The sequence below is a fragment of the Suricata suricatta genome, chromosome 15 (assembly GCF_006229205.1).
Source record: "Suricata suricatta isolate VVHF042 chromosome 15, meerkat_22Aug2017_6uvM2_HiC, whole genome shotgun sequence".
NCBI lineage: Eukaryota > Metazoa > Chordata > Mammalia > Carnivora > Herpestidae > Suricata > Suricata suricatta.
Window position 1 is genome coordinate 63,269,458 of NC_043714.1, and position 11,583 is coordinate 63,281,040.

The 11,583-nt window shown below is 52.4% G+C and overlaps 1 protein-coding gene across 4 annotated transcripts in view; it reads right to left on the bottom strand.

The window, feature by feature from the left end:
- MTSS1 (MTSS I-BAR domain containing 1) overlaps nt 1-11,583 on the bottom strand; it is a 158,649-nt gene that overhangs the window by 31,581 nt on the left and 115,485 nt on the right. For all 4 annotated transcript variants that reach the window (XM_029923732.1, XM_029923730.1, XM_029923731.1 and 1 more), the window contains exons 4-5: nt 3,325-3,409; nt 1,160-1,251 (exon numbers count right to left, since the gene is read on the bottom strand). In XM_029923732.1, coding sequence (XP_029779592.1) covers nt 1,160-1,251; nt 3,325-3,409 — 177 coding nt within the window. The remainder of the gene's footprint in view (nt 1-1,159; nt 1,252-3,324; nt 3,410-11,583) is intronic.

Consider the following 11,583-nt stretch of genomic DNA (forward strand, 5'->3'; position numbering starts at 1 on the left):
GGGGGGGGGGATGCAAAACGCCCGGCTGCCTCAGCCCCACATCAATAGCACCGGACCCCCAGGGGAGGGGCAGCCCACAAACCCCACACTCCCACTGACAACCACCTCCACGTCCCCTACCGGTCTACACCTGCTCCCGGATCTCCCATTTCTGTCGCTGGCCCCTCCGCCACCCAGACTAGGACATCTGGAATGACAGCTGCCTCTGACCCGTCTCTCCTCCTTCCCTGCCCTCGAATGTAGTCAGGTGATTGCCAACAGCTCCAGCTCCCTCGCGGCCTTCCCAATGCCTCCCTCCCCGCGAGTGCCCCGCCACCAAGCAGACCCCTCAGTCACGTGCCCTCGCGATCCGTGTTAGCCAACCCTTTCATTCTGGTTCGCTCCCCTCAGATCCACCCCTGTGCTCTCTCTGCCTGACTCTTTGCTGTGGGTGTTTTGAGCGTCCCAGCACCAGCTCCTGCCCCTGCCACGATGCCATGCCCTGCCCGTGGTGGCAGGGAGACTGGCTCCGGAGGGGTCTGTCTTGACCACTCGGCCCCCTGCGCCTGGCACATGAGGGGCCAAGACACGTTTGTTGAAGCATGTCCAAAGAAGGCGGCAGTTCTAGGGGCGCCTGGGTGGCTCAGTCGGTTAAGCCTCCAACTTCGGCTCACATCACGATCTTGTGGTTCGTAGGTTCAAGCCCCCCGTAAGGCTCTGTGCTGATACCTCAGAGCCTGGAGCCTGCTTCAGATTCTGTCTCTCCCTCTCTCTCTGTCCCTCTCCTGCTCACGCTTTCTCTCTCAAAAAGAAATAAAAACATTAGAAAAAAAAAAAAAAGAAGGTGGCAGTTCTAGGCAGGAGACCCAAGGTTAGCTTATATCATTAAAAGTTTGGTTTTTAAAACATGTTCTAACGCCTGAAGTAGGAGTCTTTGGAATCCACAGTAATTCACCTGATCACAATTAATGCCACCAAGAGACTGGGCGCTCAGCCGTGGAGGGATGCTTCGTGGGATCACTTCTGACTCCTTAGCCTCCAACAGCGAAATGCCTCCAGGGGACGTGGGACGGAGTGGGCCCGCGGGAGGACGCCAGCAGTGGCGCCGGGCGGCAGCCGGCAGCCCCCAGCCCGGACAGAGCATGCGCACTCCCCTGCAGCGGACAGCCTGCCCCCGTACCTTTCGCGTGGTCTTTATCCAGCTGGTTGGCCACTTTCTTCCATTCTTCCATCTGTTCTTGAAGTGGGTTTATCAGACAATCGATTAAAGCGCTTTTACCAAAAAGAAAGGAGAAATTAAATAGATACATTCCGCTGTCAAGATTTATCCCTGGCTGTCAAAACCACCTAAATCAACGATTCCTCGATGCAAGACAGGCAGCATACCAAGCCCAAGTTCACCTCTAAATCCCCCCACTTTGTAGCAACCTTATTCTCAGAACGCTCTCCAGTGACTGTTAGGAAGCCAGAGCATGAGGGGTTGGAGTGTCATCTCTTCTCATTTCCCTGCTTATCTTCTGACTCCTGCATTAACGGAGCAGAAACCCCTGGAGAGCTTTGAAGGGCTGCACCCCATGCCTAATGCCTGACAGAAACTTAGAGGGCGGGACCCCGTTATTAGCTAGTTTTTAAAAAGCCAGGGGGGCTAGGTGGCTCACAGTCCGTTCAGCATCTGACTCTTGATTTTGGCTCAGGTCATGATCTCACGGTTTGTGGGTTCGAGCCCTGTATCTGGCTCCACGCTGACAGCACAGAGCCTGCTCTCTCTCTGCCCCTCCCCTGCCTGCATGCTCTCTCTGTTTCTCTCTCTCAAAATTAATACACTCTATATGTAAGAGCCACGTGAGTCTGATGTGCATTCAGGATCACACGTCACGAATGCAGACTACGTGCGGACAGCCTGGAGAAAGAACAGCTGAATGATGAGCTCCTGGATCAGAGGAGTGACGGTGTCCCCAGGGACTCCCTTCATTTTGTGCAGGGTCCCAAACAGATCGCACATGAGCTCGTGGAAGGCAGCTCCCTGCCCAGGGCTTTTGTCTGCATAACGGGAGGAAAATGGACACATTCCGACATTTACAGAGACACTGCAAGAAAATCAGAGAGTGCCCATAGACTGCCTGAATTGCACTGATGAGAAGTACTAAGACGTTCTCAGACCGCCTTTTGATCATGGGGTCTCCTGAAAACCTTCACGTTCTCGGTACAGTCCCCTCCTTTCCTCATCAGGGTCTACGTGGTGCTCCCCCCACACCCCCCGACCATCAACACAGCTTCCAGGTGTCTGTCCAGCTCTCTCTCTGGAGCACACTTGCTCCCTAACCACCCAGGGTTGAATGACGGCCACCCGTCTCTTCTCCGTGTACCCCCCCCCGCCCCCTGCCGACATTGTGTCCCATGTACATACTGTCCAGAGTGTAAGTTCCGTGAGAATAGTCCTATTCAATGCTACATTCCCCACTCCCTAAGACAGTGCCTGGCACACAGTAGGTGCTCAATAAATTGTGGCCGTTGACTTGGTATCTCCTCATCACTCAAACGTGCAGGCCACAGACTTGCAAATAAACCCAGGTGACATGTGTGGGAGGAAGTGTTGTGTGGTCTGGGGAGCACCACCCAGGAGCCAGCAGGACGGAAGGCAGGCAGATGTCATCACCCGCTACCCAGGCGCTTTCTGCTAGAAATGTGCAGACGTGTCATTAATTTTCACAAGAAATTATCCCCATTTTATGGCAGCTGTGATTCCTGCGTGATTTGAGCACCTGAGCAGCTAGTCCAGGGCTCAAACCCAGGCCTAGCCGTGTCCAACACCAGGCACTTCCCAGAACATTCTGCCACCTCCCGCGGTGGCCCAACCAGGAGGGTCAGAGGCATCTCACTTTACAGAACGGGACAAGACTGCTGAGTTCGGCCCATCTGCTTGGAAGAAACGCCCCCACCCGCCCTGCACTAGAACACCGGTGAGTCCATGTCCTCGCACCAGCCGCTGCCATTTCCAGCCATGCTGGCAGCGTGGGGCGCTCGATGGCCACTGCTGTCCTCCACGGAGGGCGGCCGGCTGCTCCTCCGGGGACTCCCGTGGGGGTACCGGCGGAGGGTGAGGAGAGACAGGCAGGAGCACAGAGAACACCCCCAAAGTGGGGTGCAGGAGCCACGGGGGCCAGCTAGTTGTCTGCCGCATCCCGGCACCCAGCCCAGTACCCGGTGTGCAGTGGGCGAGCAGAGCGATGGGCTGTGGGGATCTCGATGCTCCGGGGAAACGAGCGCTGCTTCGGGCAGGTGAGTCACCGCCTCCTTAAGGTGAAACCAGCAAGGGCACGTGCGAGCGCGACACAGGCTCCTCACCTGGAAAACTGCCTCAGCTTGGCCTCTATGCTCCTGTGCCTCATGCACATCCTCGTCAGGGCAGAGCCGATCTCCCTGGTGCCACCTGAAAGGGAAGCACACGCAGCGCTGAGGACAGGAGACACGTTGCGGTCACTGAAATCTTTTTAAATATTTTAAAGTTTCTTTGTTTTGAGAGAAACAGTGTGAGTCGGGGAGGGGCAGAGAGACAGAAGAGAGAGGATCCCAAGCAGCCTCCACACTGTCAGCCAGGAGTCTGAGGTGGGGCTTGGTCCCATGAATCGCGAGATCATGACCTGAGCTGAAATGGAGAGTCGGACGCTTAACTGACTGAGCCACCCAGGCGCCCCGGAATCAACGAAATCTTGAAAAGAGAACGCAATGATTTGAAAATGAACCAGATTTCACCATGTGGTAAAACCTAAGCCACGACTCTCATCTCACGTGTGTGCACATGTGTGTGCGCACACACCCACACACACAAATATATAGGATGACACATTTTTCTAAAGAGAAGTTACCTTTACTATATACAATGCCCAGTAAAACTTTCTATTCCATCTGATTTAAGTGCTGTGACCCAGAAATTGATTTTACAACCCACTACTGGATTATGACCTACAATCTGAAAAATACTTCCCAAGGAAAATGATCACAATACTATCTGACATTCAAGGAAAAACTGTTATTTTGTTCTGTTTTCCACTTCTGGCAAAAGAATCCCCTTCCCGATATTTAGAACAGCTAGTAAGGCCACTCCAGCTAATTGTTTCAGGATACATTCCAGAATGCAAGTACTTTAGAGACTCGCAAGGCCAAAGCAAAATGAAACGAAGGAGCTTTTTCTGAGGAGTCCGGGGAGCACTGGTAAAGAGGGCCCCCCACTGAACAAATATCAACGGAAGCTGTAATTCAGTTTGATCTTCCTGAAATTCTTGTCACGCTGCTCCCTTCAACCACACCCTCTTTGAGATTATTTGTGAAGTTCCCTTCCTTCCCCCTTCTGGAAACAATGCCCGAGTCAGCACTTACTTGGGCGTGGGGGAGCGCACTGCGCCTACAGATGGTAATTCTGCACCAAGCGCTGGAAAGCTCAATTATAAATGTTATGAAAACACTGGGGCTCATGAAATGGGGGGGAGGAATGTCAGATAAAGCCCTATTTTCCACAGACAAAGGTCTTCAAGGGAAAGCTGCAGGCATTTATAGCAGGTTTCACCAACCCAAGTTAACAGGAAAAACATTCCCTCCCTTCTTAGTGCTGGTGATGTTATTATGGTATTTCCCCTCTGCCTTCTCTTCTAGAAATGTCGATGTGCGATTTCAGTTCCTCTTATTTTCCATTTTATTCTGTAAAACTAGCAGGGTTCCGGAACCAAATAAATTAGTGATAACAGTAATAAGTATTAAATATTTCTATATTCTATTTTAGTCTGAAAAGAGAGTCTTCTAGAACAATTCTTCCACTCCTCTAACACAGGCTTTCTTAGGGGTGCAGGGGTGGCTCAGTTGGTTAAGTGTCCCAACTTTGGCTCAGGCCATGGTCTCATGGGTTCGTCAGTTCGAGCTCTGTGCGGACCATGTGCTGATGGTGTGAAGCCTGCTTGGGATTCATTCATTCTCTCTCTTTCTCAAGATAAATAAGCTTACAAAAGCTCCACAAGGTTTCTTAGTCTGAACATTACTGACATGTGGGCCAGATGATTCTTTGTTTGGGGGGGGGGGCTGTCCTGTACACTGTAGGATACTTAGCAGCATCCCTGGCCTTGACCTTCCACAAATCAGTAGCAGCCCCCAATTTTGTGACATCTAGACATGTCTCCAGACAGTACAAAGTGGGCCCTGGGGAGCAAAACCCCAGTTGAGAAGAAGCACTGCTGTAAGAGACTCAGGTCAAGAGCTAAAGGCCACCCGAGGCTGACTTTTTAAATGGCCAAAAATCTTGGTAAAATGTTAGCCCTTTAGCCGCTGGCACCTGCGGCCACGGTCTCGAATTAGAAACCACCTGGGCATCTCCATCCACGGCTGCTCGCCGTGCACCACCCGGGAAAACCAGTAGAGGGCGCGATTCGCACACGCGCTACTTGGCGCCTCTGCTCTTCAGGTTCTCCTAAGTTTTCACTGCTTATAATCAGGGACAAGAAACACTTTATCCTTAGGGAAATATCTCCTGTTTTTCCTGGGCCTTCATTTGATTCAAAGTTAATAACCTGGCCATGCAAGGAAACTGGCACACTCATTCACTGCTGGAAGGAGTATAAACGAGTACTTTTCTGGAGGAGAATTTGGCAGCGTCTATATTAAAAGCCTTCAAAACAAGTCTCCTGTTTGACCTGGCAATTCTACTTCTAGAAATTTAACCAGAGAAAACAATGAAGGATGAGAGCAAATCCCCACCTATGAGGATGGGGATTGAAATATTGTTGACGATAGTCAAAACTGGAAGCAAAAAATCCCATTATAGGGAGCAGGGTAAAGAAAGCACGGATCAGGCATGCCTGTTACAGCACGTAGTTATCTAAAGTGCAGGACGGTGGTGTTTCAGGTCACGGGAAGGGGAGGCATCTGTATAGGGCGTAGGCTGTGCCAGGCCCTGGGATAAGCGCTGTGCACGCGTGAACTCACTCAATCCTCCAAAATCCTGGTTGTGCTAGTACAATTATCCCCATCCCACCAGTGCCTTATGGAATCTGTCCAGGGTCACACTGTCAGTAAGTGGGCTCCCAACCCAGGCTGACCCTCCAGAGCTTATGCATTTAACCACTCGGCAGATGGCACTCACTACAGGCCAGGGAGGGTAGGCAGGGCAGGACCGAGAGCCGAGAATAAATCCTGCTGAACTCATGTAGCGACACGCTATTATGGGTGTCAGGTCCTTCAAGCCCTGCTCTCAAATTTCTGGTTCTGGACCCCAGAATATCAAACTGGTCCAAGAGGTCCAATCCTTGCGAGGCTAACACTGACAGCTAAGTGGTAGGCAGCTGCCTCACTGACCACCCATGCCTCGGTTTCCTCAAGATTAATTTCTAGGGTTGGAAATGATCACTTCAGAGGTTCCCTCGGCCCATTTCTCTGCTGCATCCTTTCTTTCACCTTCTCTGACATTTTCCACAGATGGCCACTGGTCACGTGTCGTCTCCAGGAAAGCCAGACGCTTCCCAGAAACAGCTGACCCATGGTGCCACAATGAGCAGTTTCTAAACATGCTGTCTATGCTCACCACCGGGCCCCTGTGGCACAGGAAACCCTGAGAGGGGAGGAGATAAAAACCGCAAAGAAAACGTCCAAACAGCAGTTGTCTCTGTCCAATTGGCACTGAGCAGATGACATCCTCCATGGACCCCGGGACCCAGGCGCTGGAAGGACTGCTGATCTAAGCCACACGGGGCCCCCTAAAAATAGCTCTATCTGTGGAGGTGCTTAACATCGTAGGCTCTTCCTGACCCTTGCTATAACTTAAAAAAAAACAACCCAGCAACTTCGACAAAGCTTTGAGAGGAAATGGGCTTTAGCTACAAAGACAGAGCAGACATCTGGAAGAGCTCTGACTTGACAGAATATTTATGGGATCAAACAACTGGGATACTCAGGAGCCTGCGAGTGAGGACAAGCCCTCACTCGTTTCTGCGCCGCCTGCACCCAGCTCTGGTGCCGGATGAAGGCACCCACATTCACCATTCCAGGAGCAAATCACCAGCCTGGCTCTACCTGGAGGCACGACCACGAACTGGGATGGTCTTTCCTTTAATCCATAAATCTTGGCATATCTTCTAGGTGCACAGTATAGAACATCCAACATCAATATGAGATTCTTCTCTTAGAAAAGGTCTATACTGATGCAAGGTCAGTCTAAGGAGAGAACGGTATATCCGTTTCCTATTGGTTTTTGCCATAAATTACCGCAAACTAACTGGCTTAGAGCAACACACATTTATAATACAGTTCTGGAAGTCAGAAGTCCAAAATCTGTTCCACCGGGCTGAGATCAAGGTGTCGGCAGGGTCGTGCTCCTTTCGGAGGCTCCAGGGGAGAAGCTGTTCCTTTTCGAGTTTCTAGGGGCCGGCTGCATCCCTTGGCTTGTGGCCTCTTTGAATATCTTCAAAGCCAGCAACTTAGCATCTTTTGTCTTCTTTGACCTCTGCACTGTTCTCACGTCTTCTCTGATGGTCTTCTACCTGCTTCCTGTAAGAACCCTCCTGGTTACACAGACCAGGCTAGAGAATCCAGGATAATCTCCCTGTCTCAAGATCCTTAACGGAATCACATCTGCAAAGTCCTTTTGCCTTACACTGTGGTAACATGGTCACAGGCTCCGGGGATGGAGACGTAGACATCTTTGGGGAGGTAATTATTGTGCCTACCAGCACTGAGTAAGAGTTGCTCATTTGGCGACTGCAGAGGGGCAATGGGTGTCTCGCCAGAGCCCATTAATCATCAGGTGGTTACGTCTGGGCCAGTGATCTAATTCCACCGCCTTTGGCAGTGGCTGTTCTAGGGATGAGACAAGGAGAGGTTGTTGTAGAAGCCTGTGGGGAAAAAACCCTGAGCTGAACATCAACGCGACAAAGAGACACCACCGGACGTGAACGGAAAGCAGGCTGCCCAGTTACTGCAGCCAGCTATCATCATGGCCCTGGGGACACCTGCCTCAGGATGAGCCCTGTCCTCTGAAACTGCAGACAGAGGGGCCCAAGTCCCCAGTGGCCTCCCTGAGCCACCAATCTAAGTCACAGCGCCTGGCCTTCCTCTGGACCTGGAGCTCCTGTTTTGTAAGGGTGTACACCTCCTTTTTTGTTTATTTTTGAGAGAGTGTATGTGAGCAAGGGAGGGACAGAGAAAGTGGGGGACAGGGGATCTGAAGCGGGCTCTGAGCTGACAGCACAGAGCCCATCGTGGAGCTTGAACTCACGGACTGTGAGATCATGATCTGAGCCAAAGTCAGACAATTAACCGACCGAGCCACCCAGATGCCCCGCACATCTCCTTATTTTTAAAGCCACATAGATTTGGTTTTGCTTCCTGCCAGTGTCCCCCAGAGTCCGTCATTGCTCTGTGTCTTGTGGTCTTCTGTCCGGGACCCGGCCGATGCAGCAGGCTTGGTCTGGAACCTGCCAGATAGAGGCAGTCTTGACCTTTTTCATTCTGCTGTGGACCCTTCCCAGAATGTTTTTAAATGCAATAAAATGATATTAAACTATGTTTCAGTAAAAAAAAAAAAAAAAAAAAAAGAAGGCGAAGAGGGCAGGAAGCAAGGGCCTCCCATGCCTCCCCGTAGCACCAGGAAGCCACCTGCTGTTGAAAGAAATAACTGTCCCCGGTGGCTGCAGAGGGATGCAGATATACTCTGTGGCGAAAATCTTAATTCTTTTCTGTGTGGTACAAGTAGGAGCTTTCTCCTGCAGCAAGCATAGGGTTTCCATCATAAAGTAGCACAAAATCAGTCGGTGATCCTGACTGGATGAATTGCAAAGGAGACCAACGGAGGAGAAAAAGTAATAGGGTCCAGAGCTAGACTACCGAAGTATGAATGTCAGGGCAGACAGAACACTATGTTTTGCATTCAAAGACACTTAAAAATTCCTTAAACGTGTACTGACTGGTGCACCGGTTTCCTAGGACTTCTGTAACGAAGCACCCCAAACTGTGGGCTTAACACGGCCACAACGTGCGGTCCTCACACGTCGAGAGGCCGGGAGTGCAGACGGGGCTGTGCTCCGGCAGGACCCTACAGAGCAGAGTCCTTCCTGCCCCTTCTCGGCGTCTGGTGGTTCCAGGCAATCCCTGGCTTGTCAATGCTTCACTCTCGACTCTGTCTTCCATTCCGAGGGGCGGTCCCCCTGGGTGTCCATCGTCACATGAGGCATCTCTGAAGGCATTCTCTTCTCCGCATGTCTGTGTCCAAATTTCTCTCTTCGAAAGACACAGCCGCACTGGATCAGGGCCCAGCCTGACGACACCTTAACTTCATACACCTGCAAAGACCTTTTATGTCCAAATAAGGCCACATTCACAGGTACTGGCGAATTAGGACTTCAACTTATCTTTCTGGAAGACTCAACGCACCCATAAAGAAGATTTATCATGCAGCAAGAATGAAAGTGATTCGGAAGATGATGACAAGGGTCTGCCCCCAAAAGGGCCACAGACCGTCTGGCGGGGAGGGCTACGAAACAGTGTGGGGGACGCAACCTTTGCAGCAAGCCTGTGGGGCTGGTATTCCCACCCCAGTTTTACAAATAGAGAACCTGGAGCGCAGGAGGGCTCACTGACTTGCTGAGGGCCACGGGGCTGGGAAGTGGTGCAGTGGAGATCCAAGCCCCGATGTTACTGATACTGAAAGGCCCTTTCCCACTATGATAAGCTGGAGACATTCCCAACTGGGGACAAACAGGCACATTAAAGTAACAGAACACAAACTGTTTAACGCCATTTAGGGGATGATAAGGGAAAGTAAGAGCCACTAACATCGTCCCCACCCCACCCCACCCCACAGGGCTACGCCCTTCAGAATGCAACTCGCCAAGGTGGCTTTGCAGAGAGGCGGGACCGGGGCGCGCACACGGTGGCACCATCCCAGCCGTCCGTGCTGCTTCATTTGCAGGCGGCTTCTGTACCCCCCCACAGCGGGGTCTGACGCACAGGCCATGGGGCGGGGTGGGGGAGGGGTTCCAGCGTGCAGGTGGCCATCGAGGACTGAAAAGCCAGCCTGTCAGGTCCAGCTTCTGTGACAGAAGGGGGGAGGGAGGAGCAAGATTTAAGAAGTGCTTGGGTCGAAGCACTGGGTGACAATACGTCACTCTGCGCCCTGGAGGCCCTCTGAGGGCTCACGTTGTTGGAAGCCTAATCAGCAGTCAGAAAGGAGCACTGGACAGGAGAGCTCTCTCTGAAGTGTGTGCGGGGCGGGGGGAACAACTCACCTACCACAGGCTTTGCCGACCTCAGCACTGCTTACTTCTTGGACCAGATCCTTCTCTCTTGCACGGGGCTGCCCCCAGCACTGCGGGGTGAAGCACACCCCAAGTGGTGATGGCGAGAAGTGTCGCTAGACATTTGCTAGGGGTGGGATGGGGTGGGCAAAATTGCCCCTGCCGAGAAGCACCAGCCAAAGGGAATCATGACCTTTTCCCATAAGGAGGGCTCGCTGACCTTGGTGCTGGGCCTTGGGAAGCCACAGCGGACATTCTCCACTGTACCAGCAGCTGCTAGGAGACGGAGCTGAGCTCGCTGCCCACCCCGCTTCCTAAGCACAGAGGCCAATAGGCACCTCCTGTTCACGTGACCTAGAAAATACTCCACTCGCCATTGAAACATTAAAACACGCAGCTGACATTCCCCACAAAGTCAACAGGCACTCTCTCCCCTGCAGCCTTAGGGACACATTAATTCCACCAGAGCTGGCTCACATTTGACAAAGTCCATGTGAGGCAAGACCCGGGGCACAGAAGATCCACCGAGGGGGAAGTTAGGAAGGGCTCCTTTGGGGGACCCACAGAGCTCAGAGGAACAGGGTGGTGGAGTAAGTGACCTCTGACTGTGCAGCAGCTTGTGACTTCTATCTGGATGCAGGCCAGCGAGGCTCAGACAGCCCCAAAGCGTCTCTGAAGATGGGTGGCAGCGGACACCAAACAGGCGCCAGGGAACCCTCGCTCGGTCCTTGCTGCACACGGAGGCATGAAATTGCTTCCTGCACCCACCTGGTTAAAGTTTAAAAGATCTAAGATGGGTGGCCATGTGTGCTTCCTGGGCACGTAACCACCAAACACAGCACACGCACCAAACACATCAACTTCAGACTGGAGGTCACCCCTGTGACACACATTTATCGGGAATGCTTTTCCAAAACCTATCTGTTTTATCCACACCAAATCTTCCCTGTTGCTGTATGTGACCCCATCTCCTCCCCCAGGGACCTCAGAAGAGTTCTGGGGGCCCCTTCCCAGCTGTATGCCACCCACCCCCTGCCACATGCAGCCCCCAAGCAGCCCGCGGGTCCCGGGGCGCCCACGACCCCACTCTCACCGTGGCCAATCTGGCGTCTGGCCCCAGCTCCCTGCCATCTCCCGGATTAACCCGTGAAGAAAAGCAGCAAGGCCGAAGGGTTAAGAGCTCGGCTTTGAAGTCGAACAATGTGGATTCAAAGCCCAGCTCCACCCCCCGCCCCAGGCCCCCAACTCACTAGCTATGTGACCTTGGGAAGGCTCTAACTTTCTTAGACTCACATGTGGATGACTGTACTCTAGCAAACAGCGAGCCCGACTC